At 41.7% G+C, this 14,746-nt stretch overlaps 1 protein-coding gene across 1 annotated transcript; it reads left to right on the plus strand.

Annotated features, from left to right (window-relative positions):
- Positions 1-618: 618 nt before the first annotated feature.
- PLAC9 (placenta associated 9) lies at positions 619-14,133 on the plus strand (the record flags this gene model as incomplete). Its single annotated transcript, XM_082001962.1, has 3 exons — positions 619-676; positions 12,311-12,411; positions 13,981-14,133. 3 exons carry the CDS (start codon positions 619-621, stop codon positions 14,131-14,133), a joined length of 312 nt encoding a protein of 103 aa, XP_081858088.1.
- Between the last annotated feature and the right edge of the window lie 613 nt (positions 14,134-14,746).

Here is a 14,746-nt window from a genome sequence, read left to right on the forward strand (position 1 = left end):
GAGCTTAGATGGCTCCTCAGGAGCTCCTATGATACTGGCCAAACATAAAGCACCACAAACAGTTGTCACCTCCCACAACACTGCCACACTTCATCTTGCCCAAAAAAGATGCTTCTGCAGTCTTAAAAATGATCAAATAATGGAAAAAACACTATAAACTCACAAGATAGAAAGATACTGTGTCTTGCAGTGGTCCTGCTCTCCTCACCCTAGATGAAATCCTACAACGAAAGGAACATCCAGCACCCCTTCCTCTTCCTTTCTCCCTTCCTTTTCTTGCCCCACTTGCTGTATTTACAGGATCCAAAGCTCTTCAGCACATTCCAGTTGTAGTCTGTGTGAATAGATACAAGGGTAAAAAAACAACTTTGGGGAGCTTGGACCACTGCCAGCTTGCCTGGGTAATGGGACTTTGCGTGGAGCTGGAAGGGTGTTTTTTAAAAGGAGGGAAGCAGAAGAGAACAGCTCAAGAATCTTGGCTCAGCCTGGGCATATTTCCTCCAAATTCTGGCTAAACCTCAGCACAAACGGCTGGACGGAGGAGTCGATGCGAAGCTGGGGAGGGAGGCTGCGGGGCTCTCAACCAGGACTACAGCAGAGATTGGAGAGTCTGAAACCATGCTTTTCCTTTGGGCACTGGCATTTATTTTAGTCCTGCAGGAGCGAGATCTTTTAGGTAAGTGATTCCAAGCTTGCAAAGCAGAAATCATAGCTTAACCATAGCATGGTCAAAGCCCTTGCACGGGGCAGGATGGGGAGGTAAAGAATTGCTTGCTCTATGGGTTTTATATGAAGGTGACACAGGTATGTGTCCAAATTTTGTGGGAATATTGGTTTTAACAGGAAAAAACTCCCTTTATGTGCTATTGAAGTCTGTCCTGGAGGCATATTGCTTTGGTAAAGATTTTTCAATTCTCACAGGAGATACTATCACCGTGTTTTCAGAAATTTAGAACTGCAAACAGTGCCCTGCATTTCCATAATTACTGTTCTAGCAGCCTTAATAACATACATACTAATCCACTCAGAAATGAGATTGAAGTTCAAGCTGAATAGAGAAAGATTTTTCCTTTATTCAAACCCTTCTTTTTAGATTTGCTGGTAACAGCACTGCATTTTTTTTCTTTTTTGTTTTGGATTACTTATTCCTGAGATTTTGAGGCACATAACACCTTCTCCAAATGCCTTGGGAGTACAAAGTATAAACACAGAACATCTGATAAGCTTGCATCTGAATTTTACTTTCAGTAACAACAGATTAGTGCTGGAATAACCTGTAATCACATTGTAGCTGACAGTGTGAGTAAAAGCTACTCAGTTTGGCTAGTTCAAGGGTTTATAGCCCCCACGTAACCACAAACCTGGCTTCCCAGCCTGTTTGTATTACGTGTTTTCTGCTAGCTGAGGGCCAGCTTTGTTTTCCCTCTGCTCTTACTTCTTGAAAACACACAATGTTTGTATTTCATGGCAGAGCAATAAGTTTCCATTACAATCACAACACTTCCCGAAAAACTGTTAGTCCCTTCTGCCCCCGAGTCCTAGTCACCCTTCCTTGCCCTGTCTCCCTCCCACACAACTGGCTTTGTAATGTTTATCAGCGATGAACTGAAATATCAATACCCCAGGCAAGGGCACTCTAACTTGTTTTCGCTCCACAAGTGCTCGCTATCCTCATGTGAGTTTTGCGAGATTCGCAAAAAAATTGTGAAATTAAAGAATAAAAAAAAAGGCTGGAAAAGCGTTTTTGTTTATTCCCCCAAAAGTATGGTTTTAAGCTGAAATCATTAGCAAACTCAGATAAAATCCAGATAAATGGAATAGTATTTGAATAACTGCAGTGGATACTAGTACCCAGTATCATGCCAGTGAGGGAATCATTTTCACTGTCTCAGAGGTGTACTTTACGTAAGATGGGAAATTTTGTGTCTGTCACGGCCAGGGGAGTACCCTGGCTGTCTGCAGGCTTCAAAATGTCATCCCCACTTTCCCTTTGCTACCTTTCAGTTGGGGAATCTAACTTTTGATTTCCTTACAGATCCTCCCTCCCAACCACCATAGGTTCCTCTTAAAAATGGTTTGGAGTTTGCCAAAGTAAAATTTATGTTTTAATTCAGCCATTAATATGAACAATCTCATATTCATAGAGCTCAGCCTTCAAACAGCTCAGGAGGAGAGGCTGGTGCGGGAGCCCTTCCGGATGCAACCACGTGCTCCTGCCTAGTGACCACAGTTTCTAGTTCTTTGCTGTTCACAGAATCACAGAATCACTAGCTTGGAAAGGACCTTCAAGATTATCAAGTCCAACCATTAGTCCAGCGCCACTGTGTCCCCTAAACCATGTCCTGAAGAGCCACATCCACACGTTTTTTGAACACTTCCAGAGATGGCGACTCCACCACCTCCCTGGGCAGCCTGTTCCAATGCCTGACCACCCTCTCAGTGAAGAAATTTTTCCTAATATCCAATCTAAACCTCCCCTGGCGCAACTTGAGGCCATTTCCTCTTGTCCTATCATTAGTTACTTGGGAGAAGAGACCAACACCCTTGTCGCCACAACCCCCTTTCAGGTAGTTCTAGATAGCGATAAGGTCTCCCCTCAGCCTCCTCTTCTTCAGACTAAACAACCCCAGTTCCCTCAGCCGCTCCTCATAAGACTTGTGCTCCAGACCCTTCACCATCTTCGTTGCCCTTCTCTGGACACGCTCCAGCACCTCAACATCCTTCTTGTAGTGAGGGGCCCAAAACTGAACACAGGATTCAAGGTGCGGCCTCACCAGTGCCGAGTACAGGGGCACGATCACTTCCCTGCTCCTGCTGGCCACACTATTCCTGATACAGGCCAGGACGCTGTTGGCCTTCTTGGCCACCTGGGCACACTGCCGGCTCATGTTCAGCTGGCTGTCAACCAGCACCCCCGGGTCCCTTTCCACTGGGCTGCTCTCTAGCCAACCCAGTTGTTGCTGGGTTGGTTTGTGGGGTGCTGCCCAAATGTGGCATACAGCATAGCCTGGGGCACTGGAGCATTCCATGCCTGCCCCACTTAAACGTGTTCCCATTCTTACAAAAACCTCCAGGCAAATTGTTCTGAGGGGTGCAACACCCCAACAGCAAAGTCTTTGCTGCATGTGAGGTGACCTGGAGTCCTCAGGTAAACAGGTACCTGGCAAGAAGGCTGGCCCCACTGACGTGCACCATTTAGTTGAGCAAGCCAAGGGCTGAGAATACTGAGCATGCTACTAGGGAGACAGCAACAGGAGAGCTCCAGTGGAGGCATTGCTGCTCAGTACTCCACGCTGTGGCATGATTTCTTTTTAAACAGTGGAAGTTTCCTTCCGTTTTAACTACAAGTTAAAGTAAACCAGGTATAAGATTTCTTTTTAAACAGTGGAAGTTTCCTTCCGTTTTAACTACAAGTTAAAGTAAACCAGGTATAAGAATCTTTTCCTTCATTCAGCTAACATATTATGACTTCTCAGAATATTTTGGATCCTCCAATATCCACATGCAGTATCAAAGCTGAGAAGATCTATGAGCTAGACCATTGTCTACAAACTGGAGGGGAAAAAAAAAAAAAAATCCCTTCAGAACAGCCTAATTTTGCCCAAAAATGACCACTTGCATTCTCACAGAACAGTGTTTTGCCTCCAGGAGATTAAACTACTGCACTGTAGAATTAAATCCACAATAAAAATATATGAGAGATGTCCCATCTTAAACCAGACTAGGATTCATATCTCTCTACTAATAAACTAGTAGCGGTTCAACTTACACCCCATGTCATAGGTATTTTCTGTCCTATAGCACCTACCGGCATTGTTGCCTCCAGTGCAAGGATTACAGTCTTTGCAAACACTCATCTCTGAGCTCCAACACAGAAGGAGGGAGAAAGATTGTCACAAAAAAGAGGGTGTGTTTTTCTTAAGACCATGAGGTATCTGAAGATATGGGTTCTGTACAGAAACGAGCCTTGTAGCAGATTTTATATAACTGTAAAACCTTGTTTTGTTATCTTTAGTTCAGAGGAATTTATTACGTTTTGTGGACTTTGTAACCTGCATGTGTAAAGCAAAGGTTAATATCAAACTCTAAAAAAGTCAGGGGTTTAGAAATATAGGGCTCCTGCTGTTCATCTGCAGGATGCAGCTGTATTTATAAACGCAGCTGATCTGCTCTGGTTGAAGCAGTTGTTTGTCTTGGCCATAAATGCCAGGATCTTATATATATTTATGTATATGTGTGTGTATGCGTGTATATAGACCTACCTCACTATTCCACTTCCTGAGTTGTTGCAGAACCCATGAACTGTCTGCCAGAGGAAAATATATCTTCAAGCAAGTTCTTAGACTTATTTAAGTATTAGAAAAAAAACTACAAGGGTACTCTTTCATTGCATTATCATATTTCTTGCTACTACCATAACCTACTCGTATGCAAGCTACACAACCACAGAGCTAAGTGATCACAGACTCACCTCACCCACTCCCCATGACCATAGCTCCTATTACTAAACACAGTAAAACCACGTCCTCATAAAATTGAAGAAACTCTTTATCCCCAGATACCAGTGGTCATCCTCAAATTGATGGTGGCATCAAGTACTCATGAATTTCACCTCCATTCTCAAACCAGCCTTAAGCTCATTCATTCTACACAACTTAAATTCTTTACATGTGCTACAACACGGCTCCTCTTCTTCCTAAAATGGCTCATCCCCTTCTCCACACAGAACTATGTCCTATACAGCTACTAGCTATAATCCTCCTAACACTTTGCCTTAGTTTCCAAAACAAACATACATTCACACAGGAATACATACATAATAAAGGGAAACTTTTGTTTGCAGCACAAAGCATCAGGGTATCCCATCGTAAATTATAGCATGAATTAGAGTAACCTATCTGCAAATTACACAGCTCATATCTCTTACCAGTCCAATTCCCTGTAGTAATTTTCCATTGCAGCAGCAAGCACAAGAGGCTATTCCCAGGCTGCTTGGTCAGAAGACCAGCATGCTGGAAACATGTTCCAAGCAAACAACTCCTTCACAGGAACATTTTATCATCTCCCTTCCTTTGAATGAAAATATACAAAACTTAAGTGCTTCTTACAATCACAAATATGGTAACACAGCAGCAGCAGCAAAGTGGTTTTTCAAGTAGTAATTTTGCTTCTGGCAGACAGCCATGGCAAGGGCCCCAGATTTTGCTGTGCCTGAAAAAAGAGTGCCCATTGGCAGCACGAACTATCCCTGGCCTTGTATATTCCCTCTCAGTCTCCACTGCTGGGTAAGTGAGAGCTGAAGCTCCTTTGTGAAATGAGAATGACATGGATCACGATAGCAAAAACTTCCCCCAAACAAAGTAGTTTTACACAGAAATACGTGACGCCATGTTCTAGTCAGGAACGATTTCTAACACGTCCCAGTTCTGATTCTGCATATTTCACGAGCACAAGTGAGGCACGGTAGGACCAGAACACATCACAGCATGACATCTCACATGTAGGTTGATGGGACAGACAAGTTAGAGAATTGAGAAGTGAGAACTGGTAGGCTGATACCTGACTCACCTTCACTAATGCAATACATCCCACAACACATGAAATTTCCTCTTTGGTCCTTCTCTTTCAGGGAAAAAGAGAATTAAAATAAGTTCAGTCTTAGCTGATCTAGGATCTGAAATAATATTCATAGTAACATATTCCATATCTTGGTAAACGGAGTATGAACCAGGTCTGCAAGTTTGGAACTTGACTTTCTGATATGGTTATTTAGCTTCTAAACTGAATATTAAAAATAGTAATTTCATGGAAGAAACTTATTTCAAGATGTTTCCATTATTATCAGAGGCTCATGAATCTTGCATACCAGAGGAATCCCTCGGATTTTGTTCCATGTTTGAAATCTTTCCAAGACTTGGCATTCAGGTAGCAGTTGATTACATGTAGACATGAAAGTATAGATTACAGATGAATCTCTAAACCAGCATTAAAACTTTCAATGTACTTTCTTGAAATTATTTAACAAAAAAAAAACCCCTAACCAAACCAATCCAATCCTCCCCAGTTCCCCAAATTCCAGAAGAGCTTTCTACTGTCAATTCTGTGTCTAATATACACAGCCTACCTTCCATCTCCCACTTTGGATATTCCACATTTTTCCTGTACGGAATTTGCAATGTCCTTCTGCCATAAAAGCTAGAGCCTAATAAAGGTGTGTGTACATACATAAGGAAACAAACAACCCCCTGCAGTTGCCTCCAGTGTAAAGCATAGTAACCTATGACAGTATGTAAGAAGCTAAGAAATTTTGCATATTTATTACAGTTCCTGCAGTCATCATTGCAATCACTAAACGCAAGAATTCCCTTATCTTTAAGCAACTAGAAACACTAAACTCTAGAAAGAGGTTCAGAGGTGCCTAAATCACAGCTAAGCATTAGGTAGCATTTTATGGATTACAGCCTGGAAGATGTTCTATGTCCAGTTAAAGATATGCTCCTGAGCATGTAACAGCTTGAAGACAATCTGCACACTAAAAAGCATTTCCGATACATGTTCTATCCAAATCAATTCTCTTTAGTGTCCTAACAATAAAATTTAAAATGAATTATGTTATATATAGTACAGCTTAAAATTAATGTGGGCACGCTGGTGTTAACAAAACCAGTAAGTGGTACAGAAAGTTAACCCAGTAGTTCCATATCTAAGGATGCCAACCTAATTAAGAGTTGACTTAAGTGCAAACTAAGTTTGATGCCTTTAAGAACAGCCCCCAAAATTAAATATGACTAACAGTCTTGGCTTAACATGGTCTTAGGTCTGAAAGCACTAATACTGATAGTATTAGCATCAGTTCAGATTCAGAGCAATTGAACCTTTCCTGTATTCAGCTGCAAGTTAACTTCAGCAACCACTTTTGTAAACCATGTGATTTCTTGAGCTAACACTTCAAAGCTATATACACACGTTAAAGTGGAGTCCAACACATATTCAGACATGGAATAATTTAAGCAAGGATCAGCAAATCCCCTCAGAGGTCTGTTGCATTCTTCCCAAACTGGCTAGGAGGTTTAGCATTTGAACTTGATAGATACTCAAGTTCATGACCTTTTTCCTATGGGACCATAAATCCATTACTACTCCCTTCATTTTCTCATTAAAAGCTATCTGACCACCTCATGCTATATGCTCCAGGAATAAAATGATACTGCTAAACTTAACGTAGGGCAAACAAGAACACTCAACATAGTATGTTTTCTTGAAGAGTTATATATGTTCTCCTTTTTTCCTCTTGGTCTATCACATGATTTCAGGCTTCCTTATTTGTTATTAGGTTCATGTTTCAACCTCACTTTTCTTTCATTTGGCTTGTGGTCTGCTTTTTTTTACCCGTCCCTCCCCCTGAGCACAACACGAACTCTCAGTTAACTTTCAAAACCGAACCGGTCACAGAATGATGCAAAAGGAGTTTTATAGACTTTAAAACGAACAGGGAACTTTATGGTCACTCAGCTTGACCTTCTCCACAACACAGACCAAAGAACCCAACCCAGTAATTTCTGTATCAAGCCTGTAACTTCAGTTTGACCAGCAATGCATTTTTAGGAAGGATACTTATAAAGACCTACCAGATCTGTGTGATTGCGTACTTCAGTTCTGTCAGTCTTAGTAACAGCAGCAAATGATGGTGGAGAGACAGTTGCTCAGGTTTATTCTGATGTTTAACATTAGCAGCTATTTGGATCATCAAAATGAACCATTTGACAGCATCTGGATAGACAGAATCCTGATGATCCTAGAGAAGGAGACTTCTTCAGGGAGTGTGTAGAAGCAATATCTTGAGGGGTTGGAGCAATACATAAAATGTACATGAGGCAGAGGAGCTTAGTTGAGAGGTATTCTAAAACAAAGGCCTTTGCTCTTAACCTGTTTGCTAAGGTTGTTTGAATTCTTAGTTCACTGCTCTTTCTATCCCCTGCTGTAAGATCAAGTTTTGTACAGTCAGGCTTTACTCTCTTCATCATGCTACTTCTTTCAAACATTAAGCATATTCTGCTATTAAATTTATCCTTATTAGCAACCAACTCGGAGATTCTCCATTTTCCTGCTCCATCTGCTGGTGTCTGGCTGTATCACAGCGCAGGGCAGTCAAAACTGCCCAGCTTTTACGGGCACCATCAATGTCGCATAGAGGACTTTAATCAGAGGGGAAAAAGGCGCGGGTGGTTTTCTTATCGTGAACAAGAGAGTTCTAATTCTCGATGGAAAACAGCCATCTATATATCAAATAAGATGGACTTCAAGAATTGAACTAAGCATCTCACTTGCAGGAAGCATCAGGTGGGAATTTGCAGATGGGAAATTAACAGAAAGGTTAATTCTCTCCACCATATTGAAACATTACAACAAATATCTGCCTGAAGTAACCCATTAAGTTTCAAATGAGATATTCAAGACATTGAAATATGCCTCCTACACGTTTGATAAACTGCCAGAAGTTGCAAATACCCACACATTTTAAATACGTAATTTATATAGCATACAAAGAACAGTTTACTTTTAAAAGCTGTTAGCTTTAAAATTTGCTATCAAAGTTTTCTGCAGTTATACATGTGCTTTGACACACAGGCAAGTAAAAATTCTAATTTACTTTTTAAAAATGTTTCTTCAGCAACAAGAGAGTAAGTACATGGAAGTAGCCTAAAAAGCCATTGGCCTTTTGCGTACATGGCTTGCAGCCTTCCATTCTTCACTGCCTTTACATGGCGACTGCTATTATTACATGGGGTAGAAACGCTGCTGCGGAAGGTCAGTACCAAAGGCAGACTGTGTCATTTTCTTTCACCAACTGCAATACAGAGAAGGGCAGCACTCATAAGCAACATGTGATTCTCTTTGAGCACATGGAAATTACTGCTTCAGCTAAATTGTCTGACCATAGTGACCCAGATATGTCCCGTATTTACAAGGGACCGGATGCGCTCTGTGAATAGACCATCCCAGAGACAAAGGTTGTGGGTTAAGAGATAAAGCCAGACACCAAAACAAGAGTTTTTAGCAGCCAAAGCCTCAAGCCAAGGCTCAGAAAACAGACAAAAACTATGCTGACCAAAGCACTGGTTGTCCAGCCAGCAGCAGCAACAGCCCACCTGAAGTCCCTGTCCTGGCGTGGTGGTGAAGGGGCGATTGCAAGTGCAAGAGCACCTCTACTCTGTGAGAAAGTCACTGACCAGATACAAAGAAGCAGGCCCTGGCTGAGAGGGTTTTGACTGGGTCATCCCTCAGCCAACACCATACCGTGAGGTCTGGGAACTAGACAGGCTTTGGTTTCTACTATTATCACTCACTAACAACAGCTGCCAGCTGCTTCCTGAGAGACCTAGGTTTGGACTATTTGTCAAATTTTTTAGGCCCTGCACTAGTCCTGTGGTTCTGGGTAACATCTTACAGTTCTGTCAAACTAGGACGAGACACTTCTTCCTCCTTCAGTAAGCCCATTAGTTTATAACGCAGCAATGTGCTCTGAGTGCAGAAAGCGGTCTGTCTCTGCATCAGAGAAGAATCAACCACCCCAAGGAACCGAGCACTACCGAGTCCTACATTTCGCAGCAACCCCCTCTAGACATGCACGTGCACACGAAGCTGTGCAGTGTTTTGCTAACCTCACAGTGAGATGCAACAACCTTACATTGGTTATACATACCTATCACGGTATATCCTGCTTTCAACAAATGACAGTGTCATCCATCATATCTAACCTCCCCATCTATGCACACCTACCTAGAGTAGCAGTCAGCACAATGCTGAGATTTGTGCAGAACAGAATTCTCTTTCACACAAAAAGGAATGATTAAAGTGGTATTTTGGGTAAAAACATAATTTCTGTTTCAAAAAGTCACTTTGAGGATTTAAGGTCCTGTAGCAAGAAAAAGGTAAAAGGATCCCCTGCCCAGTGCCAAGAGGCATGCCCACCATGCTGTTGGGCAGTTTGGAAAAGGCCAGAGAGTCTGGGTCAGAGCCTGATTTGGGCAGGACAGACAGCTACTTCTGATTCTCCTACAGCAGAGCTCTGGGCTTTCTTTAACAGACCAGCACGATGCAAGATGCATGATCAGAGAAAGAGAGGGGGCCAACAATAATTTGAGCTAGCCAACATTAACCCTCTTGCATTTCCATTTCTAGGGAATGGACAAAACTAAATGAGCCTGGCCTGTAACTTTGGGCTGGCCAAAAGATCCTGTAACAACTGCGTACAACTGCTACTGGCCTTCACCCAAACTTTCCTTCCAACCATCTACAGCTAGGTTAACACAGTGAAGAATAACCTCCTGGTAGATTCTTAAATTCTTCCATTTGCTCTTAGTCCACCTAATGATTTCTGCTGCTTCTTTTCACAGTTCATTTGTAGTTAGATCTGGGAATGTTCCCAGCAGTCAGCAACTGATTCGCAGTTACCTCATCACCATGCCTTCTGCTTGCCCGTGGTCCTCTGCAACATGATGGGTGGCAGTTCAGCATACAGCTGAATTGGGCCGTCAGGCTTGATGCCAAGAGCTAGAGCTGGGAATATTGGAAAGGTGGAAATTTTATTAATCTCTGATAGTAAAATGGAGCTTACCTTGGTATTATCCTATTACTAGGAAAGCCAAGGTTTCTACACAAAGACTAGCTAATGCTTTGTAACCTCCATTTCTGACACAGAATTTCAGTATCTCTGTATTGTTCCAGCCATGATAGAAAAAGCATGTAAATAAACAAAAATTTTGAGAAGTAGCATGGTTCGCTTGACCACTAAGTTACAAGGTAACAACAGTCCCAAAACACCACTAGCAGCAACAAAAGAGAAAAAAAGGGCAACTGCAAAGCAGCTAGTATTTAAGTACCTGCCATGTTTCAGCAGTCTTTTGTAAACAGGTAGCTGAATACTTAGTGATTGTGTCCTAACAGCACCACCTCCTGGAGAATGCATTAAAAAAATGCAAATCAAAATCTTGTTACAAATAAACAACCAAAAATTCTCTCTTAAGCTCTGCCAAACCAATTTCTAAATAATGCCTAGTACATCAGGTCATAATTTAATCCTCTTCTCCTTCCCACCCTCCACCCTCTAATTTCAAGTATACCATTCCAACTCAGAGTACATCTCCCATCTCATCAAACTGCAATGGCAACAATCCTTACGGACATGTGTTTGCCATCATCCGATACCTACAGTCCAGAAATCTTGGCACAAACTTGCAATGAAGCACTGCAGAAGTTCCAAGTCACTGCTCTCACACAACACTACTGAGGACAGAACTAGTGGCTCTTACGTTCCTTAGTGTTCATTATAACAGAAGTGCACAGTTTCCTCTTTGTCTCTGTTACAATCAAATGACAACAGAATGAGTTATTGCAGCTTTCTTATAATCATAGCTTCTTCAGGCCTCAGACAAGAACAAGACCTAACTTTATCAACATGGAGCAAGATAGGTTATCACTTCAGTGGGGTTTAAAATTCTCCAATTACAGTTCTTTGCACACGTTATTAAAAACTAAATGTTGATGAATGTCACACAAAAGTTATGAAAAGGAAATTGGCGCCGTTAAATCATGGATGCCAGCAGGTACTGACCTTTCATGGAGCAGAGCCAGCAGAATGAAATGTTCAAAGAGCAAGAGCTCATGAGTACTGAAATGTAAATACAGATAACTGACAGAGGTAAGTGACCTTGCAATACAGCACCATATAAGAGTGACTTGACCAGCAAATAGCATCAGCTGTACACGCTTTTATTGTTTCCCTTCCCATTGCAAAATCAGACTGTTATGAACAGATTTCTGGGACACTGGAATCACCAGCTTGTATCCATTTGGGGCATAAGTGGATAAACGTAGCTACTCTTCAAAGCTTTACCACACCAGCTGCTTCTGAAGAAAGTCTAAGAGGAACTGATGTGTAAGGCAGATCTTCCCAATGCTTAGGTTTTATACTTGTAGAGACAGAGTTACAGTCTATAAATTCACCCTACAAAGGTAGGAAAAAGACTAGGTTGTGTAAAACAAACATGCACACAAACAAAACAAAACAAATACCCCTGGCAAGAGAAAACAGCTTGTTCCCACCAACCATGACAACATGTATAGGCAAGGAGACATTCACAGCACTGGGGTATAGCTGTAGTTATTGGGAGAGAGGTTCAATTTCTACCTGGGACTCCTATGTTTCATAAACAATGCAGTTTAGCATGCAAAATACCACTTCAGAAGTCAGAAAGGTAAGGACTGCTATTAAAAAACTCATGCTAATAAACTGTGGCTGTTTCTCCAGCTGCTGCAGACCCTGTCAGTGTGTTACCTGGAAGTCTGGGAGGAGGAAGCTGGTGTAACGAACATGATATGATCCACGAACGTTTAGATATTATTGAAGAGGTAAGAGGTATTGCACTGGCTCCTGGACCTTACCAGACCTCTGCCCCATCCTTGTGAGCCAAGAAAAGAAATAAGAATGATGTTTCTAGACACTGTCCCTTCTTGATTTTATTCTATTCAAGGTCTAACTATTTTTTTTTCAGATGTCATGGATTGTAACTATCCATAAAGCCATTATTACCAGAAACATATAATCTTGACAAATTCCAAACAACTGAATAACGAATCACTGAATATTACCATATCAGCCTTCTCTAAAATGTCTAAACTATGCCTTTAACATAACAATCTCAGAACTGATACTTGTAAAGTTTCACATCTGTTCATGGCTAGATGAGAATTCTACAGGTGACTCCAAGACTGACGGAGGAGCTTTGCTTGCTCCTGCAGACACTCAAGAGCTAAATGAACTCTGTGACTGGGATTCCAGGAAAGCTGCAAAGTTTTGATTTTTTATTTCCCTGGTGTCTGAAGCACTGTCATGGTTTAACCCCAGCTGGAAACTAAGCACCACACAGCCACTCACTCACCCCCTGCCAGTGGGATGGGGGAGAAAAATCAGAAAAGTGAGAAAACTCATGGGTTGAGATAAAGACAGTTTAATAGGTAAAGCAAAAGCCGCACGCACAAAGCAAAACATGGAATTCATTCACCACTTCCCATCCACAGGCACGTGTCCAGCCATTTTCAGGAAAGCAGGGCTCCATGACGTGGAACAGTTACTTGGGAAGACAAAACACTATCACTCTGAATGTCCCCCCCGCTTCCTTCTTCTTCCCCCAGCTTTATACGCTGAGCATGACATCATACGGTATGGAATAACCCTGTGGTCAGCTGGGGTCAGCTGTCCCAGCTGTGTCCCCTCCCAACTTCTTGTGTACCCTCCCAACTTCTTGTGTACCCCCAGCCTCCTCACTGGTGGGGTGAGGAGCAGAAAAGGCCTTGACTCTGTGTAAGCGCTGCTCAGCAATAATGAAAACATCACTGTATTATCAACACTGTTTCCAGCACAAATCCAAACCACAGCCCCATACTAGTTACTATGAAGAAAATTAGCTCTACCCCAGCCAAAACCAGCACAAGCACTCACAAGATACATGTCCAGTGCTAACTATTCCTAGCTGGGTAGCTGCCAAACTACATGCTGTTGGCTCTCAAATGGCAACATTACCTCTTGCCTGCTCTAGTCTCAGCCCTCTTCTTTCTACCCCATCAGATCCTCTCATCTTCCATGCAGATTCTTTTCTTGGATATAATGGTGGCTCAGAAATGAAAGAGAATTAAAACCAAATTAATGCAAAGCTCTCTCCAAGAAGTCAAATTATGTGTGATTCTTTATACAGATACTATGCAACTTAACTCTTGCAAAACAAAGTTTTAATACTTCACGCCACTAGATGCCAGCGTAACACAAGAAATATTTAAATCTGCAATGCGCAATATAAATTAAATTAGCTGTTAGCATTATGGGACATTAGATTTGTACTTCTGCTAACACATTTGGTACAATTCCTTCCACTTGACTCTTTGACTACCCCTTTCTCCATTTGTCTCCCTTGTTTTCATTAGAAGGTAATAAAAACAGTGGAGCACCTAGAATCAGAAGTCAAGTCACTCCTCAACATCATCAGTGAGACGACATCGAATATCCCCATCGCTCCAGGAACCCCACTTATAGACATTTTTGATGGCAAGTATCTAGTGGGATATAACCTAAGTTGAAAACAGTGTTGCATATGTTATTAGCAAATCTACCATCTTTTCTCGCCGCCCCCGATGTGAAAGTAATTCCTTCATTCAATTCAGTGCAGCTAAGGCCTCACCTGAAACACTGGGTCCGGTTTTGAACACCAGGTTTCAGCAACCACTAAAGAGAGGGAGGAAATAAAGGGGAAAAAAACCCCACCAAACAAAAACCCAGCCAAGGAGCTAGATACATGAGCTGTATAGAAAGGTTGGGGACATTTAGTCTGAAGAATGTCGAAGTAGTCTACCAGAACAAGTAAAGTTGCCTCAAAGATGAAAGTTGTATTTTCTTCCCCATTGCAAAAGTGAATAAAACAAGAAATAATGCAGGAAGAAAGATCCAAGCAAAACACAACACAAAGCTTTCTTACAAGGACAGTGAACCACTGAAATGATATGATTGTAGTTTTCCCAGCACTGGAAATGTTAAACAAGCATCACACTTTAGAACAGAAGGATGGACTAAGCAATATCAAGGTCTCTTTCAAAAGTTTTAAGATCCTGTGATTCTTTAGTTTCATGTGTGACAAATGAAACAAAGGAGGGCAACAAAATACAAACCACATTATTGGAAGTATTATCATTTTAA

The sequence above is a fragment of the Phaethon aethereus genome, assembly GCF_964289735.1.
Source record: "Phaethon aethereus genome assembly, chromosome: 7".
Classification (NCBI taxonomy): Eukaryota; Metazoa; Chordata; class Aves; order Phaethontiformes; family Phaethontidae; genus Phaethon; species Phaethon aethereus.